The following is a 19,770-nucleotide window of genomic DNA, read 5'->3' on the forward strand; positions in this document are numbered from 1 at the left end:
TTGAGGAAGGACCTGGGGATGAGGTCGGAGCTGTACGGGCGGGTGCGGCTGTACAGATGGAGTCGGTTGGGGAACGACTGCATTTGGGACTGGGGTGGGTGCTTGCTGGGCAGGCTGTGATGGAGGAAGCAAGGTCGGAGGTTGGGGCTGTGGAGCAAGACGAGCAGCTAAAGAGAGAAAGAGAAAATGTATTGGAACTCAGTCATTGAGAACGGCATTAATACAGGCAAAGAATTAAAGCTGGTAGATTAATACAACAGGGACTAACAATAAGGACTGCAATAATGAAACATTTGTGTCTTCTTGCACTTAAGCAGACAAATACAAAAAAAAAAATTGTCAAAACGCCCGTCTTGGTGAGCATACTCATAAGAATAGTCAGTTATATCTAAAGTGATGTAATCAGTTGAGAAAGATCAGAACATTAGATGCGTCTTAGGTTTTAAAGTGGCAATAGCATAATATGCATGTTAATCAAGTATTTCATATTAAGCATACATACAATTAATTTATAATAAATTATTAAATTATTAAATTATTAAATAATTAGTTTAATACTTATGACTTAATTTCTCCTGATGAAATTAAACCCTTTTTTGCAGGGAAACTGCTGGGAGACATGGTGATAAACAAGTGAAAAATAGAAGAATGTGACGTAATTGACCGTTCGCAGGGAGCTTGATTGACAGGTGATCTGACCAATCAGAACGCGGATATTATGTGCAGCCGCTGCCATCTTGCCCGACAGCTACGGCCGGTCTCCATAGAAATCCATGTTAAAACGGGGTAAAAAAGATAGACTGAATTGAAACTTTTTCAATATAACTAAATATAAAAATGTGCAAAGGGTTAAGCTGTGCTGTTGTTGGCTGCCACAGTAACAGCAATTAAGCGAAGGAATTTCTTTAAAGTACTTGTTTTGCGTCCCAGAAAATCTGTCATGTCCGGCGTTGTATGCATGGCTTGCAGTGCTTAAGTTAAAATACTGAGTGTGAAATAATAAAATGATATGATAAAACGTGTGCTCTTATCATTCGGTGGACAACTGTATAAATTAATAATAATAAAAAATAACTTGGTTGTATGATTTTCCTTAAAAATAATAATATTATTATTACTTTGAGAATTCCATTGTAGAATACAGTAGTAATATATTCAGCCATATTATTTCAAGTTAAACCGGACTTTTATTTTGACGGTTTTACGTGAAGGTCTTTCAGTTTTAGTTTCAGCGTGTATTTGACGGTATTTTTTTCTCAAATGAAACCGCATAAAGCTGGTGAAGTGACTCTCACAGCAGCTCTGAAGATGAAGTGCATGTGTTCATGTCCTCATATATTGAGACGCAGACGCTGAAAACACCGCGAGTCACGTGCGTTTGAGTTTGCGTATCAGATGAAACTACTCCACGCATTCAGAGACACACAGAACATGCAGAGTTTGCAGACTTATTGGCGACATATGTTAAAACGTGTGCTCTTATTATTCTGTGGACAAAATCACCCCGATCCAGAGCTGTATATTCACATGTGCGCTCATCTGTTTTCAATGCAGCTAACCTCACATAACTTCATGTCATCTTCCCACTCATTAAACTATGACAGATCCTTCACTGCAAAAAGACGGTCACTGCAACACTCTAAAGCAGGGGTCTCCAACCTTTTTGTGAGTGAGGGCTCCCTGTTATCATAATCTCAATATGATATAATTTATATATCAGACGGTAATTTAGGCTATTTATAGAACTTGCTTGGCACGAGCGACTCAGAGACTCCATGCGGGCTACCAGGTGCCCACGGGCACCACGTTGGTGACCACTGCTCTAAAGTGATGGAACTATGGCGCCATGTGCTTTTTTAAACCATTTTCATAGGTTTCACGTTATTTTGTCGACTCAGAAAATATGTAGACTAGAAACACCAGAGACCAGAAATGTAAAGCCCTGTTCCAGTCCGACGTAACTTCCGTGTTCAGAAAAAAGTGGATTAGATTGTGTTTTATTAATATCTACACCTACCCCAACCCTAAACAATAATGCAAAAACAGTAATTATTGTTGTACAGTGTGATAATAATGACGCTATACTGATGTGCGCATGCCCAGTAGCCACAGCTGTATCCCTTCTAGCCTTAACCACAAATCAGACAGGAGAGTAGATTAACTTCGGTGGACTTAAACTTGAAAAATGGTGTTTCTCGGTTGAAATAAAATACTTTCTGATGTTTATTCATGTTCATTTCGTGCTTTAAGTACATATGAAAAGACAATCGGTTCACGTGTTTGAATTGAGGCAATACAGCGATCTGTCACGACACATTAAAGTGAAGTGAAGTGATGTGTAGCCAAGTATGGTGTCCCATACTCAGAATTTGTACTTGCATTTAACCCATCCAAGTGCACACACACAGTAGTGAACACACACACACCTTGAACACACACCTGGAGCAGTGGGCAGCCAATGCTGCGGTGCCCGGGGAGCAGTTGGGGGTTCGGTGCCTTGCTCAAGGGTCTCACCTCAGTCGTGGTATTGAAGGTGGAGAGAGTGCTGGATATTCACTCCCCCCACCTACAATCCCTGCCGGACATGAGACTCGAACCCACGACCTTCGTGTTACAAGTCCGACTCTCTAACAATTAAATAAAAATTTGAAAGCTGAGAGTCCTGAGACCTTGTTTCATACCAGAAGTAACCTGCTCTGTCCTGTCTGTCGGCACGTTGTCAGTTTTCTCTTTGCTCTGCGATGTATTTTTTACTGCGTGAGAACATGAGTGTAGTGTGAGAGCGGCATTGCTTGTCAGGGATAGCAACAGTAACTAAGGAGGACCATAAAGACCGTCTTTGTGAACGGTCAATTGTCTGTCCACAGTGGTGTGTGGTGGTGTTCTGAAATGAGGCAATTTTTTTCTTTTCTTTTTTTTTTAAAATCAAATGTAAATTCATGTCCCAGTTACATTTTCTTCGCTAAATTAACATTACTTACACTATCAGAAAAAGAAAAAAAAAACAATTCAATGTATATTTTTACATTAACAATGTAATCAATATTCTACTTATTAAAGCCACATATGAACCTTATCAAGTTAGTGTTTTTAAGCACTTTACATTTATTCCAAAATAATAACTCAAGGCAGTAACAATTTAAACAACATATTTTACTTGTGAACTTGTGTTCAGCTATTCTTGTAAATTAAATTTTAACGTTTAATGCTAACATTTAACTATTTTTGAATTTTTCGGATCATCAGTCAAAGTTCAGTAAATATTGGTCACAGACATGAGATTAAATTGAACCAAGCTGATTACTCACTAAAAACTCCCACAGATCATGTTTTCATGCCATTTTACGTCTTTTGACGTAAAGCGTGACAAAGTATGTGAGTTGTTTACTTACCTTTTTAAATGAGTATTCCCATTAATATCATTATATTGTTCATTCAGACTGATTTGCAAATGTGCAACATGCACGAAGATGCAGGATTTATCGCATGAACCAATCAAAGCCAATCGTAACGAGTCATATCCATTGATATCGCGATGGGGGCATTGCCTCCTCTCACGTGACTTTCCCCCATTCATTCTCAATTACTCCTCACCAAAATCACTTCATTCTGTAGCGGGTCTGTTAAAACTCAATAGGCTCAGGGGAGGCGAGAAGCATGTGGATTCCCGCTGTAACTTTATCTGCTGGTGTCACTGTTGGACAGTGTTTCTTTACAAAAACAAGTGATTTATACAACTTCTAAAAGGCTAGTTCACCCAAAAATGAAAATTCTGTCATTAATTACTCAACCTCATGTCGTTCCAAACCCGGAAGACCTTCGTTCATCTTCAGAACACAAATTAAGATATTTTTGATGGAATCTGAGAGCTCTCTGACCCTCCCATAGACAGCAATGCAACTGTAATGTTCCCAGGGCCAGAAACGTAGTAAGGACATCGGTAAAATAATCAATGTGACATAAGTGGTTCAGTCGTAATTTTACGAAGCTATGAAAATACTTTTTGTGTGCAAAGAAAACAATAATTTTTTCAACAATTCTTCTCCTCGAGTTACCGTCTTCCGTCATTTTGGAGAGTACCCCAGAACGTAATCAACGTTGTTTACATTCAACATGCACGCGCTTTATCCTGAACGTAAACAACGCCGATTACGTTGATTACGTTGTGGGGTACTCTACAAAATGACGGAAGATGGTAACTCTGGGAGAAGAACTGTTGAATAAATTATGTTATTATTGTTTTCTTTGTGCACAAAAAGTATTCTTGTAGCTTCGTAAAACTACGACTGAACCACTGATGTCACATGGACTATTTTACTGATGTCCTTACTACATTTCTGGCCCTGGGAACATTACAGTTGCGTTGCTGTCTATGCAGGGTCAGAAAGCTCTCGGATTTCATCAAAAATATCTTAATTTGTGTTCTGAAGATGAACGAAGGTCTAACGGGTGTGGAATAACATGAGGGTGAGTAATTAATGACAGAATTTTCATTTTTGGGTGAACTAACCCTTTAATGTTATATTTTATAATATTGGTGTCGTTTTATTTTTGCACTACAAATTTCTTTCTCATCCAATATTTTGAGGCACCTCCTCAAAGGAAACACCCCTGATATACATATACTTTTTTTTTTTGACAATATCAGTAGGTATCCAGGTAATCTGAGCATGAAGTTCAAGTGGCATCAGTAAATTTAATGCCTTTTTTGGAGATTATGCAAATCAGCATCTGAATTTTTCTGTCTTAAGAAGTTACATTGCTGGCCAAGTTCCATATTGATGCTTGTATAAAAAAAAGGAAAGTGTCTAATAAACAGTCTGACCTGGCTGAATGGGTGCTGGAGTTGTGCTGGTGGCAGCAGCTGGTGCAGCTGTGGCTGGGACACCTGATGAGGTTGTCGTGGAGGGGGCAGCGGGGGCAGACACTGGAGCAGGGGCCATGGGTGTGAACAGGAACCGCTGGACTTGGCCATTGGGCATGGCTGCCTGCATGAGCTGCTGACCGGGCCCCGGAATGACCGTCACCCCCTGAGGAATGACCTGCAGCTGGCCTGTGGTCTGACCTTGCCCCTGGATCACAACCGTCAAGCCCTGGTTCCCTCCCTGAAGAGCGAAAGTGTGAGTTTATTTCAATATTAACTGTAACCAATAACCTGGGTTAGGTAAGTCATTGGAATAGAGTGCTACAAGGATGATGTATGCCAAAACCAGAAAGCAAGTTTGCATTTTAGCACTTCCGGTTCTATTGTCCTAAAGGAAATTTTTTTTTCCCCCCAATTGATTTTTTGGTTAAATGCTTGCAATAATGTCTGTGGTTAACACAAGCTCAAAATATTTTCATGTTTTATTTTACAAAATAAAATGCATCAGCAATACCATGTATAGCCAACATTTAGCTTAATTCTCTATTATTAACTCATAATAGTTGTTCATTTGTGAAGAATGATGAAAAAAAAAAAAAAATGTAAGAATCATAAACTTTTGTTGGTCACAGAGCTTATTTTCTGCAATAATCCAAGAGCCAGTGGGTTTTTGTCAAGGGAACCAGGGTGATACTAATTTACTAACATACTAGCATGTGCACAGTTGAAGCGGGCACAATAAAAACATTAAAACAAGCTGAATTAAAACTAGTACACACCTGAGCCCCCTGTGTGAGCTGTGTGAGCTGGGCCAGAGTGAGTTTGACCTGACCCTGCTGAGGACGGGGAGAAGACGGCGTCTGTGGGGTCAGGGCTGGGTTTGGTGTGGAGAGGCGAGGAGGAGTGCCCACCGCCTGAACGCCTGAACTCGTCTGCACTGTCTGTTGCACTTGACCTGTGTGATACAAATCACATTTACACTCTAAAAATGTGGTATATTCAACAGAATTAGCCATTATGCAGTCAAATATGTTTTTGTATAATCAAATCAAGTCACATTTATTCATATAGCGCTTTTACAATACATATCATTTCAGTAATAAACAGAAAAATAACAGTTTAAATCTTGTAAAACCCATCAATTATGAAACAAATTTCAGCTGTCATTATTCAGCTCAATAACTAACAGTTGCAAAGTTGATCAATTATGAAACATCAATTTCAGCTATAAAGCAGCTCTACAGAAGACAAGTGTCATTATTCAGCTGAATTTAGTTCAACGGTTCAGTTCAGTTCAGTAACTGTCAATGCTGCAAAGTTAATCAATTATAAAACTAGTTCAATTCAGCTAAAAGCAACTTTGCAGAAGGCAATCATTATTTAGTTTCAGCTGAAGACAGTTCAATGCTGATTTAATTCAATAATAGTGTTGATGCTGCAAAGTTAGTGTCATTATGCAGCTCAATTCAATTCATATTTTATTATGGCAGCACAGATAAATCAATAATATTCCTGAACGTTAATTTTATCTTTTAAATAATGACCACTAATTGAATGGGATTCTATCATTTCCCGTCTCTATTACACTATTGAATAAACATACAAATAGTGTAGTTAATTAAATTTAAACATGAACCATTACACTTCCAGGATGAAACCTGGCTGAGAATACCTTGCTGGACCATCAGGGGTGTGCGAATGATAGTCTTGCCCAGGGTGGTGGTCTGCTGCAGAGGAGAGCGTATCACAGTCATCCCTGGTCGGAGAGCGGTTCCAGTCGTAATAACCTGAGCAAAAATCATTACATAAAACGTTATTGTAAGAACAAAAGATGCTGAGTTTACCAGAATGGATCATTTTACTGAGAGCTCATGCCTGCTGCGTGGAGGTGGTTGTGTTGGGTCTGATGTTGATGGTGGCCGTACGGGGCTGGAATGCAGGGAAGGACTGTGCGGTGCCCGCTGTGCTTGATGGAATGATGCCCACCACCTTCTGCTGTACCTGCACCAAACCTGCCGAGATGATGAGCAGAGTTAGTTTTCTCCAAGAATACTGCATTACACGGATACATATCTGGTCAAAAGTTTGGAGTTGGTAAGATTTTTTTGACGTTTTTGAAACAAGTCTCTTTCGTTCACCAAGGCTGCATTTATTTGATCAAAAATACAGTCATTTCATGAAAGTTTAAAAGACGTTTACCATTTTAATCTATTGTAAAATGTCATTTATTCCTGTGGTGGCAATTACTCATTACTCCAGTCTTCAGTGCCACACGAAGCTTCAAATATCAAAAGAAAAAATCTTACTGACTCCAAACATTTGAAAGGTATTTTTATCAGAAACTGAGTTGAAAAATGAAGGTTAAGAGGGAAACAGAACAACAAAATATTTCAGCATTAAAAAAAAGAGAAAGTAATCCGTTGTATTCAACAATGATAATCAACTGAATTAAATCCAAAATAGTAAAGCCGTAAAACAGATGCAAAGCTTGTACCAAAATTGAGTGGATGTTCACAATGACAGCAATTAAACAATGTTTCCTTGAACCGCCACCTCTCATTAAAATTGAATGACTTTCGATTGCTCCATTGCAGCAAACTTATGCCAGTCTGAACACCCTTGTAGACAACTAACAGGCTGTATATTAACTGACCCATGCTCACGACATGTTGTTCATTAGGGGTGCTCCGATCCGGATTTTTGAGGCTGATCACTGATCACAGAAAGCAGTATCTGCCGATACGATCACCGATATCAATCTTTTTAAAGCCTTTTTTTTATCATGTAGATTTATAGTGATGATCCAATCAAGATTTTTAGACATTTATTCAGGGCCTGAATTTCATTTTTGAAAATGAATTCCCCTCTTAGGTGACTCTTGTGAGAGGGGATTTATTAATTTGAGGGGTGGAGGGGGGGCATTTTTTAGACATTTTTCAAAAATAAATATTTATCTCACCTAAATATTTGATCATGCACTACATTTTTGTTTTGACAATCGTGCAATTGTTGCACAATAGCTTTCACACAGCACAAGCCTGATTTCATGAGCTGTATGTGAGACGGCCTTTTACACCAGGTTCACACATACTCCATTTGCAGTGTGTATGCAGTCCATGAGTGTAAGCGGTGCAGAAGCAGCACGGACTCTTATTGTGCTTTCACACAGGAGTCTGCTCCTGATCTGTGGCTGTTTACTACAAACACAACATTTATCCATTATTTTGATTTCAAATCCAAACATCGTTACTGAGAATGCTTTTTCAGCATTGTGATTCTTTTTTTACACAGTACAGTAATACAATCTTTCATAGATGTGTTTAAATGCAGTAAATATAAGAGACACATTATTCAATGCTTTTTACTTTTGCATTTTTCTTCTAGAGTTATATATCAAGTTGCTCAAGCAAGTGGCAAAACATTTAAACTACTTTTCTTACATTATCACAAACATTCTAAATTAAAACTTACCATTGACAGAAACAGTCAGCTCTACTGCCTTTTCTTTTGCATTTAAATCTTTATTACAAGCAGTCCTGCAGTTCATAAAGAACTTTTTTTTCCTAACTCCAACAGTGCCATGTATTATTGCCTTGTTAATCTAAAAATGCTCTTTTCCTTTAAACCTAGCCAAAAAGCCATAGACTATGTGCTGACTGTGAAACATAGTAGACTATAATTATATGCATTTATTGTGTTATTACTACATTTTCTGTGCCAATCCATGTTCATATTTACTGCTAATAATGCGCTGTCACTTAATTCAGCGCTTGCAGCGGAAACGATCTCTGCACTGCTGCAGACGCACCGCAACCGTGTGCAGGGTGAATGCTTTAATCCGTTAACATGAGCGCGGAAAAAATACGCACCACATACGCACTGCAAACGGAGTAATGTGAACCTGGCATTATGTGTGTGCGCTGCAAGTGGGCATGAGCGCATGGTCTCCAGGAGAGCGCGCGATCGCTGAATGGTTAAACACTGGCAAGAATTAAAAAATGCAATTTATAAACTTTAGTGACGATGCGACACTGCCTCGATTGTGCAAGTGTCAATTCCTGTGTTAACTGTGCAACGTGCAGCTCGCTTATACAGACGCGATGTGATTTGAAGCCATTTGCGCATTTTGAGAGAGAAAGAGAGATCGCGCGGTGATTCACTCACGCTGTTTGTGAAATTATGTCTCACAGAAAGTTTTCAAATTACTTTATAGGTTATTTAATGAAGAAATACGAATTGTACCTCACATTCAGCATTATAATTATTTCACCCGCGCCAGACAGAGACTGAGACGGTGCCGCTGCATGTCATGCCAAACCTCTGACTGCAGCATCATCAGCTTGAGATCGTTTTTTTGGGATCGGCCTTTATAGAGACCGCCGATCAAACATCCCAAAGCGATTATCGGCCGATAGAGATCGGTAGCCGATCAATCGGAGCACCCCTATTGTTCATTATTAGAAACAAAGTAAAAAATGTGCTTTTTACGAATACTGAGCCGATATTTTGCCTCTCTGCGTGCAGGCAGGCCTAACTAAAAAAAAAAACACATGCCAATGATGTTGGAGGCCTGCTGTACCTCCTTGAGTGGTCGGCACGTTCACTGTGACTATCTTGCTGTTGGCTGGAACAGGCAGTTTAGCGGTGATGACGCTGCCGGCCATCGACCCCGCAGCAGCAGCAATGTGGAACGTTTGCCCAGATGTGGTGGCGCTACTCGCCGCCACAGTCACAACCGAACTGGTAGAGACTGCAAGACACAGGTCTGATCACCACCCTAACACATACATCTCAATCAGGAAATACAGCATCGGTTGCATCCAAGTGCGCCACGGACAACGAAACGACGTCAAGCACTAAAACACCACCACAAATAAGCTTAAATTTTTTTTTTTTTAATTTAAAACAAAAAAAAAAATCAAGCTCATTTCCAACCAAATACACCGACATGCAAAAAAACAACAACATCTAAAATAACAGTCATCAAGCTACATTATAACCCATGCCTTCTCATAACACTGTAAAGACTGACCTGTGTTGCCTTGTTGGCCCTGCTTGACCCAGGAAGCAAAGGACTGTTGGAAGTTCTTGTTTTGCTGGAATGTCACCGGAGAGCCCAACTTGGTGGTCATTACCACTTTTGGTGCTGAAGTTACCTGACCGCTAATAGAGCCCACCACCACCTTTTGAGTAGTGGTCCCAGGGGTCGTAGGAGTGCTGGTCAAGGTGGATGTGTTGCTGGTGCTGCTAGGTTTCTGCTGTTCCAGCCGTTTCTGCAATACAGTCATTGAACCGTTCAACTTCACAGTATAAGCAAAGATACAAGGCAATAAAAGAAAAGCACAAGATAAAGTCAGCCATGGGTGAGTATTTTGGTTAAAATTAAGATTATTAAATTATGAGAACACACCCAACCAAACTAACAGTAAAATGATAATTAAAAGCCCCCCCAAACAAAGTTAAAAAAAGTAAAAAAAAATAAAAATAAAAAAAAAAACATCAAAAGGCCCATTGGGAAGAACACCCATTTTTTTCAATATTGTGCCCCTGGTTAATAAAAAGGGGCGCCCCAGGTGGGCACATGTCTACATTCCCACCTGCTGGGCTGCCAATCTCTGCTGCTTTAGCTGAGCTTCCAATTGGGCCTTGAGCTCCTCTGCTTTCTTCTGCACACTAACCTTAGTTGGGTCAGCTGCTTGCGACTTTTCCCTCTCAACCCTGTGAAGTCAGAAAGTTTCAAAATCTTTAAAATAATACGAATGAACAAATAAAATATGATAAACTGGGACATGTTGACCGTTGGGAAACATACAAATTGGAAAATGAGTACATGAACACAGGAAATACCATCCTAAATTATTGCTATCATTAAAACGTATGAGCTAATACATGCAAGTATTAATGTCTTATCTACAACCTTTCTTCGTCCAAGATCTTTCACACTAGAGAAAGCTTTGATGGAACGTTTCACAAATGAGTAAGGAATCAGTAAGTTGGGTTTTAGTGTGTGTACATTCACAGAAAAAGAGGGAATTCCCACCTTTCAGTAAAGGCTCGAATCTCCCAGAGTTCCAGGTCTTCCTCCGCCACCCAGGTTTCGATCACAACAGGCCCAGTCTGCTTAGCTGGTTCTGGCTTCTTTGGTCTCAGAGCACTTGAACGCAGGCCTTTCCTTTGAGGTGTGGGAGTTTCTGCTCAAAGGAATGATGGACAGATCAAATATCAGCAGTGATTCTGGTCAATCAAACCTTGCATGACAGAAAACTGTACACATCTTAAAAACAAAGCAAGGACTCTCTGAGTCACAGTTACCTTTGGGAGTCTCAGGCACCCCAAGGGGACAAATGATCTTCCTGATGCAATACTCAGAACGAATGCCGTAAGGACCAACATCTCTCCGCTTGATGATCTCAGTGGTGGTGATATCAGTGTCAGATGTCTCTGTTAAGTTACACAAATAAGGTTGAGTGCTGAATTCCAAACGATAAAGCGAAACGTGATGAGCAGTTAAGCGCCAACCTGTTCGCGTTGTTCCTACTGTGGGTGAGGGTTTCACAGACATATCATCCCATCTGAGACAGGCCCAAAGTAGCCGTAGCATTAGGCTCACTCCAGCCAAAGACCTCACTGTCTGGAGTCGATATCTGTATGAAAGAACCTCCAGCTCATTAGCATTACAAAAAAGGTTTAAAAGAACTAGGTATTCATGCTGGCCAATCTTGTAGGCCAATTTGGTCTTTTGATGACTATTATTGTTCTTAAAAATGTTTAAAAAAAGGGAAGCTAGCATGAATATTTTTGACAATACCAGTAATTGGGATCAAGGACATAAAAATACAGGAAAGAGCTACAAAAACCCTTAAGGAAACTAAAATATGTTAAACCATATTACTACAATCTCTGAACAAAAAGTGAGTGGTTCTTCAAGCTAAATCTGCCACCAAAAGTGCTAGGGGTTGCCAAGGCGTTTGTAATAAAATTGCCAAAATGGTTTTTGATGCATTGCTAGATGGATGCTAGGATGTTCTCGATGGATGCTAGGGCATTGGTAGGCAGCTACCTACTGGTCCAAGTCAAAAGTGCCTACCCTCTATGATATTCTGGTTTTAAGGTATGGGTCAGGACAAGTCTACAATCTTCATCAGTTTCATTATACATCAGGCAAAATTGTAAGTTTGATTGCCTAGAAAGGTGATGGCAGGCATACGTTTAGCAAGCCACAAAGTTTTGAATCAATGTTTTTGCATGTAGAACAAACTATTAATACTTAAATTTAGGGGATTGTTCAAATTCCTAAGTTAGTAGTGTCCAATTCTGGTCCTAGCGGGCCAATTTCCTGTAGCGTTTAGCTCCAACACACCTGCCTAAATGATTCTAGTGACCCTAAAGACCTTGATTAGCTGGTTCAGGTGTGTTTGACTATGAATAGAGCTAAATTTTGATGAAAGGTGGCCCTCCAGGAACAGGAATGGACATTCCAATGCTCTGACCCCAAGTATAAGCTATAAAAATACTAATACTTGCTTTAGCAATTATTTCAGGTTTTCAGAAATACAACGTCCAAAAGGAAGACAAAAATCAGGAAAGAAAGAGAAGATGCAAACCTCCATGTGATCCCAAATGTCGGTCGTGGAGATGGGTAGGGCCAGATGTCTAGGGCTGGCTTGGCGTTATAATTAAAGATAGGAACTTCGCGGATGCCACCACGCTTTGCGAGTTTCTTCAGTTCGTCATTGGGAAGTACGAAGATACTCTTCTTGCTACTCTTGGTCACAAACTTGCGGTACGAGGGCAAGGCCGTTCCGGACCTTGCTTTCTTGGTGCGAGAGAACTTTAACAGTTGTACCCTGTCCCTGGTGGAATATTCTTGACTCACTGTCATAGATTTTACAGTGGAACCACTAGGACTCGACATGGTGTCAGTCAGTGTTTTCGTGACAGTGGTCTTGCACTCTTTTGTTAGAGTGGCTTCCTGGTCCGATGAGTTCATAACCTTGGTAACAGTAGTGGTAGTGGAGAGTGTTGCGACAGAGCTGGTAGACTCCACCTTAGAATCTGCTGGTGCGGATGTACTGATCCCGTTATTGGAAGCAAGGCTGTCACGTGAGGTCAACACCATGCGGGACTCTGTGGACACTGTGGTTGTAGTTGTGGTGACTTGAGTAATGACAGTCGTAGTCTCGTTAACGCTGCTGCTGTTTTCAGTGAGGTCACTACTCAAGCTGGACTCTTCTGCTGAAGGGACGGGTGAAGGAACAGGAGGCTTCGCCTCCTCAACTTGCATCGGCTCCACCTTTGAGCTATGACTAGGCACCTCGGATTTTGTGTTTGGCTCGGAAGCTACAGAAGATGGTTCGGGTACAGAGGAACTAACCGAGGAGTCTACAGATCCTTCGATGTTGTTTTCCAACTTGGCCACTTTCTCAGGTGGTGGATAATCTGGGTCAAGTTTGGTAACTCCTTTCTCCTCATCCGAATTCTCCTGAGGAAGCGCGCTATTAGTCCATTCTTTAAGACACTCTTGAGTGGCGTCACCATTCATTAGTGACTTCACTGTTTCCTTTGGTGATATTGCTTTAATCTCCTCCCCAACGGTATTGGTTAGATCCTTTGTGTTAACATTATCAGTCAAGTTCTTACATTCTGTGTCAAGACCATCCTTTCCATTTACTTGCACAGGCACTGTTCTCTTTATGTCTAGATCATTCTCATTGTTTTCAATTATGTCCTTTCTCTCAGAGTCTTCGGGTGGACATGTAGTTTCTGTAACTGTTTTGTCAGGTTTAACGTTCAAGCTTTGATCCAGACTTTGAGAGTTTCCATTAAGTTCAGACATTGCTACCCTATTGCCAGTTTTGGGTTCTGGCTCAGGCAACTTCTGCTGATGTTCTTTAGGGGCTACATCACACGAGTCATTTAATCTGACGTCCAGGATGTTCTTCTGTCCTGAAGTGTTTGTCTTCGCCTGTTCATCCTCTTGGTTAAATTCAAGCTTTTTGACCACACTGTCTTTTTCTTGGATCGCTAGACATGCTACCCCCTCAGCCTGTCTAGACTTTGGAGTTTCAGAGATAGTTCCTTCAATCTTGACCTTTTGGTCTTCAGCAGCAATGGTTGTCTCCTTTTTTTCCATTACCTTTTCAGTCAAGGGTTTAGAACTGGTGGTCTGCTTGAGTTTCTCAAGCCTTTGTTTCTCTTCTATGGTGAACTGTTTGACCCGTCTCTCCAAAAGGCCATCAAGTTTTGATGCCTTCCTTTTTTTGTATGCAGTGCGTAGCAAGAAGCCTTCGCTGACATTCACAACATCATGCCAGAAGGATTGCTGGGGCTGATTCAAAGCACTATCCTTCGCCACCTCACTATCCGAAGGCTCCCCTTTCAAAGGACAGTCATCGGATGAGGCATTTGTGATGTTAGCTGCAAATACAAAAATCAGAGACGTTAGCAACTACGTTCAGGGTTTCCCATGCATTAAGTAGAGTGTGGTGGCTCATCACAGTTTCATAATAAACCGAAAATATATTTAAATGTCTCATTCTAACATGAAAGGTCTTTAAATTTGTGCTTTGTGCCATTGCTTTGGCAAAGTATCTATCAAAAAAAAAAACTAAAAAAAAACTAAACCGAAAGCACAATATGGCTTAATCCCTTCAGCAAGTCTGTTTTCTCTGCGCTTTTCAAAGCAAAGCACGCACTTTGTTTATGCGATCAGCTTTTGATCAGGAGTTTTCCATGTCTCAAAAAGCCTCAGCTCACAGTGAATACAGTGAACTCCATTTCTGCATGTGCTGTGAGTTTAGCATGCATTTGGGAACTGCCACCAGCTATGCTTTATTTTCACATTCACATAATTTTCAACATTTTAATGGGCAGATGATTAAAATGTTTTACTAGATTTGTAATGAGACGTGTTTGTAAACCTGTTTCACTGAAGCTCCATCAAAAAAAAAAAAAAAGCTCAACTGCAGTTTCTGTCAAAATAAAAGCTTAAATTTCAGTATGTAATATTGACAGCTAGCGGTTTAAATGGGTACTGCAGTTCAAATTCAAAATATCTCTTTCAAGTGTAGGAATTAGGACAAAAGTATTGTAATTTCCCTACTGTAATGTAAAGCAAAATAATACACCTATGAAATATTAATTTTCATTTATTTTACAGTGCAATTGTTTTACAATTTATGGCTATTACTGTCATAGGAATAATAATATAAAATTATAATTATTATTATTATTATTCTATTTTAATTGTTTGGCTTCCTAAAACACCAGTGTGAATGTCATTTAGACAGACACTATCACAACTAAAAAGAGGGTTGAGTCCCCTTTAAAGTACCATTTCTGATAAACTTCTGTTCTTGGTACAGGAAAAAGGACAATGAAAATTCAACCTTGCAAATACCTGCTTCATCATTTGCAGAGTTAGGTGAGCTGGTGTCCATTTCTTCCACAGACTCATTTTTCTCATCACACATTTTTTCAACCGTTTCAATCTCTTTTTCTTCATTTTGTTCTTCATCTTTTAACACATGATCTTTCTCCACAGATAGCTTTTCTTCAGAAGAATCCAGTGACGTGTCCTGGATGTTATCTTTTTCAGGCACATTTTGAGACAAATTTTCATCCGTTTTAACCAAAGGTTTTGGTGTTTCTGGGAGAACTGCCTTATTGTCCATTCCAGTTTTAGCTGCTAAAAAATATTTTTTATTAGAGAATTTCTGCCAAGAGAAGACTTCTCTGTGTCCCAGACCACATTTTTTAGTATTATAAATGAGCAAACAACATACCCTCGAGTGCTTTCCGGTAATTGACATTGGTGTTTCCAGGTAGCTTTGGGACAAAGTGATGGACGTGCGTCTTGCTCACCCAGCTCCAGCCTCCATACCCAGTTACTCTGTACTCCTCACCCTTCTGCTTCCACACCTACGGATGATGTTTAAACAGTTACTGAAAGCCTACAGCATGAAGGCTGAAGCTGGTGTGATTTCCTAAAATGTTCAAATGAAACACTCAGCTGCCAAGTGTTCAGACATACCTGGTGTTTGATGGGGAAAGTGTACTTCACCCATGTGGCCTGCTGCATAGTCTCTTCATCTTCTAGCTTTTTCTCTCTCTTTTTCACCTTCTCCTTCTCTTCCCGCTCCACAGAGGTCATGCGATGAAGCCTGCGGAAAGATGAAGCACAAAAAAAGAAAGCTCACCAAAACTGGGACATAAAGGTGACTCACTGTACATTTTCGTAAAGCCCCCAGCACAGAATTTGTTCAAGTACACACAAGGATGCTTTTGTGTTTAGAAGCAACAATGAGCAGAAAGATAGTGCTGGATTAATGTATTGTTACCCATACATGCAAATAAGCATTTAACTTCCCTGACAATAAACTGCACATGACAATTATATCAGCTTGACAAAGCCAACATACTGCTATTATAAAAATGTGGCTGTGGGTTTCTTTTTTTTTTACAAAATCCCTAAGCTCTTTCTGACTGCAAATCCTTCTAAAGCTTTCAAGCTACATCCACCAAACACAGCCCAGACATGACTTGGGTTATTATGACTTTCTTACTGATCTGACATTTTTTCCTTAGCAGAATATCAAACAAGGCCAAGATCCCACAGACTTGTAGTGAAAACCCCTAACTATAATAACTCATAAAACTTGCAATCCACCAAACTCGGCACAATTCTTAGACTATTCTGATTTATTCAGCTTTATTTTTTATCTAGCTTTAGATCTCAAAAAAATCCCAGAGACATACACTGAATTCTCTTGACCACGCTCAGATGATTTCAAACTCAGTTTAAATTTAAATCACGTACACACTTTAAACTGCTCATCTATATATCTGTTAGGGATATGCCGGTATCAAATTTTCATGCTGTGATTAATTGCTAATGCTTTTATCCCGGTATACGGTATTATCACGATATTGAAATTTAGTTGCAAAAAAGTGGTCATAATACAGTATAACAGGTTTAATAACTTTTTCTTATAAAAAAAATAACTGAACATTTAAATACAATAAAGCAATACACAAAAATGTATCAAGTTAAAAATTTTACGTGTTTAAGTGCAAAAAAGTGCACCGTCGGTTTGTATGAACTTCAAATATAATTTACGCTTTTTTTCCCCACTTTTTTATATTTATACCAACCATTTTATACTATTAGAGAACTTGTAATGGCTGCTTTTATAAGAAACTTTCAAATCTACTGACTGCTAGCTATATTTTTTATATTTTCTATCCAACAGGCAACAGATCATGTAAGCTTCACTGTCTTCACTCCCACTGGTAGTCATCATATTGCATTTGCATACATTTATACTCCATTCAACTTCATTGCATGGCTTTTTTCGAAGCATCAAAAGATTGCGGATGGCTGTTTTAATATCCGCATTTATTTAAACTGACCTTGTGTGACCCAGAGAATCCTTCCACATAGGGAGCATGACCACTGGTTTGATTGCACACTCCAGAATGGCCAACGCTAAAGCAAACTCTCTCGCCTTGCTGCACATCTGGACAGCCTTTATCCAGTTTGACCTACAGCAATAGAAAGGTTACAGGATGACACTGTTAAATGCTGCTTCCAGAAACCGCTACACATTTCAAATAAATACAAGTCCTACTGGCACTTGTGAGACTTTTACCTGTGTGACGCCCAGTTGGGATGCAAAAACGGAGCAGGGACATTGTTCTCCAGCTGGATGATGGTTAGTCTCAGCGTGGACACAGTCAGGGCTTTGGAGCCGTACAGCGATCCGTTCCACTTGAACTCACCAGCAGGGGTCATGCAGAACTTGTGGGAGAGGTGTCTGCGTTTGTCATGGTCCTCACGGTGTTGGTGCTTGTTCAGTGCAAGTGTGTTAGTGCTGTACTGGTTGTGGTAGACGCGAAATTTGCCCTCTTGGCCCAGTTTGAAAAAGCCACTGCTCTTGTTTGAGTCTCTCTTAAAGGAGCCGAAGGATGATAGTGGAGGAGTCTGAAATAAAATTCACATGATTTACAGAAATACAAGCATAATTTTACAGTGTAATATATTTCATAGCACCTTTGTAACTTTTTATGCTGAAGACCTCTGGTACCTATTGATTAATATGAACAACAGTAATATTAATTCATGCCTTAATAAACACCACTAATGACCATCAAAACATCAATAACCTCTTTACAAGTTATTGTTGGTTTCCATTAAAGGGATAGTTCACCCAAAAATGACAATTCTGTCATTAATTACTCACCCTCATGTCGTTCCAAATTGAAACACAAATTAAGATATTTTTGATGAAATCCGAGAGCTCTCTGACCCTGCATAGACAGCAGTGCAACTACACGATCAAGGCCCAGAAAGGTAGTAAAGACACTGTTAAAATAATCCATGTAACATCAGTGGTTCAACCGTAATTTTATGAAGCTACGAGAACTGGTACGGTCTTGAACACGCGTTGAGGTCTGACACAGAAGAGAAGAAATTGTTGAATTAAGTCGTTATTTTGGTTTTCTTTGAGCACAAAAAGTATTCTTGTAGTTTCATAAAATTATGGTTGCACCACTGACGTCACATGGATTATTTTAACAATGTCTTTACTACCTTTCTGGGCCTTGATCGTGTAGTTGCACTGCTGTCTATGCAGGGTCAGAAAGCTCTCAGATTTCATCAAAAAAATAAAGGTCTGACGGGTTTGGAACGACATGAGGGTGAGTAATTAATGACAGAATTTTCATTTTTGGGTTTCATTTTTAAAGGAGACATATTATGCCCCTTTTTACAATATGTAATACAAGTCTCTGGTGTCCCCAGAATGTGTCTGTAAAGTTTCAGCTCAAAATACCCCACAGATCATTTATTATAACATTTTGAAATGCCTATTTTGAGTGAAAGCAGAAACACGCTGTTTTTCGTGCCGGTCTCTTTAAATGCAAATGAGCTGCTGCTCCCGCCCCCTTTTCCAGAATAGAGCTGCGCCATTACAGCTCGTACGTGCTAAAAAAACATCTGTTTTGGTTCTGATTATCATGTTTATCGCGCTGAAATCATGCATTTTAAACCATATGAGTTTAAACTTCTGATATACGGTTTTCTGTGTGCACATCCGAAGCACACAGACAGAAAGCGGCTGTCACAGCATGTGAGTACTAAACTAAGTTCTCATTCACACACAAGTTTACATTAAAAACACACGAGTTACAAAAACAGTGAGTCGGTTATGTCTGTGAAGGTAAACAACTGGGAAATGAAACGCATTTTTATTTTAGATCTGTGTGGCAGCAGCAATATACAGTAAATAAATCAATAAATCCACTTCTCTCGTCTCCTCTGAGGCTGGGACTCTAAATAGTGTTCTGTGCTCGTCTGTGCAGCCAAAGACAGAACAATTAGCATGTTTTGCTCAAAGTTTTACCATGGCATTAGAGCTGGTACACCGCTGTCGCTTGCGAAATCAAAATGACAGAGCCGTGGGTGGAAATTTACAGATTAAGGGGCGGTAATATTATAATGAGATCCCTTTGCAACATCACTAGGTGAGCAAAATCAGACGCGCTCGTTTTCTCGGACGCTTGCAGAAAAAGGCTTACCAAAACAAAGTTACTGGGTTAATCTTTTTCACGTTTCCTTGGTTGGTAGATGCACCAGGGACCTGATTATAGCACTTAAAACCTGGAAAAGTCAGATTTTCATGATATCTTTAAGATCTTTAAGAAAGACAATAGTCCCACCTCTTTAAGTGCTCTGCTACCATCTTGAGAGCTGCCATCTTTGTCCTGCATGACCTTGCGTTGGCTTAGCTTGCTATCAGGGTTTCGGAGTCGTGTAATCATGCGTGAAGATCCTGTTTTTGCGCTATCTCCATTAGCTTTACCCTCACCTAAAGATGAAAAGGGTTAACATATATACTAAATACATA

The 19,770-nt window shown here is 39.8% G+C and overlaps 1 protein-coding gene across 1 annotated transcript in view; it reads right to left on the bottom strand.

Moving 5' to 3' along the window:
- Nucleotides 1–19,770, bottom strand: part of LOC107695144 (nucleosome-remodeling factor subunit BPTF-like) — a 47,001-nt gene that overhangs the window by 11,312 nt on the left and 15,919 nt on the right. The window contains exons 7-24 of the mRNA XM_016494958.1: nucleotides 19,583–19,731; nucleotides 17,515–17,846; nucleotides 17,276–17,407; nucleotides 15,897–16,026; nucleotides 15,649–15,784; nucleotides 15,264–15,551; nucleotides 12,469–14,281; nucleotides 11,384–11,508; nucleotides 11,177–11,305; nucleotides 10,905–11,055; nucleotides 10,462–10,582; nucleotides 9,897–10,137; nucleotides 9,444–9,614; nucleotides 6,740–6,876; nucleotides 6,537–6,651; nucleotides 5,644–5,819; nucleotides 4,826–5,105; nucleotides 1–167 (exon numbers count right to left, since the gene is read on the bottom strand). Coding sequence (XP_016350444.1) covers nucleotides 1–167; nucleotides 4,826–5,105; nucleotides 5,644–5,819; nucleotides 6,537–6,651; nucleotides 6,740–6,876; nucleotides 9,444–9,614; nucleotides 9,897–10,137; nucleotides 10,462–10,582; nucleotides 10,905–11,055; nucleotides 11,177–11,305; nucleotides 11,384–11,508; nucleotides 12,469–14,281; nucleotides 15,264–15,551; nucleotides 15,649–15,784; nucleotides 15,897–16,026; nucleotides 17,276–17,407; nucleotides 17,515–17,846; nucleotides 19,583–19,731 — 4,793 coding nt within the window. The remainder of the gene's footprint in view (nucleotides 168–4,825; nucleotides 5,106–5,643; nucleotides 5,820–6,536; nucleotides 6,652–6,739; nucleotides 6,877–9,443; nucleotides 9,615–9,896; nucleotides 10,138–10,461; nucleotides 10,583–10,904; nucleotides 11,056–11,176; nucleotides 11,306–11,383; nucleotides 11,509–12,468; nucleotides 14,282–15,263; nucleotides 15,552–15,648; nucleotides 15,785–15,896; nucleotides 16,027–17,275; nucleotides 17,408–17,514; nucleotides 17,847–19,582; nucleotides 19,732–19,770) is intronic.

Source organism: Sinocyclocheilus anshuiensis, unplaced genomic scaffold (genome assembly GCF_001515605.1).
Source record: "Sinocyclocheilus anshuiensis isolate Anshui unplaced genomic scaffold, SAMN03320099.WGS_v1.1 scaffold434, whole genome shotgun sequence".
Lineage (NCBI taxonomy): Eukaryota > Metazoa > Chordata > Actinopteri > Cypriniformes > Cyprinidae > Sinocyclocheilus > Sinocyclocheilus anshuiensis.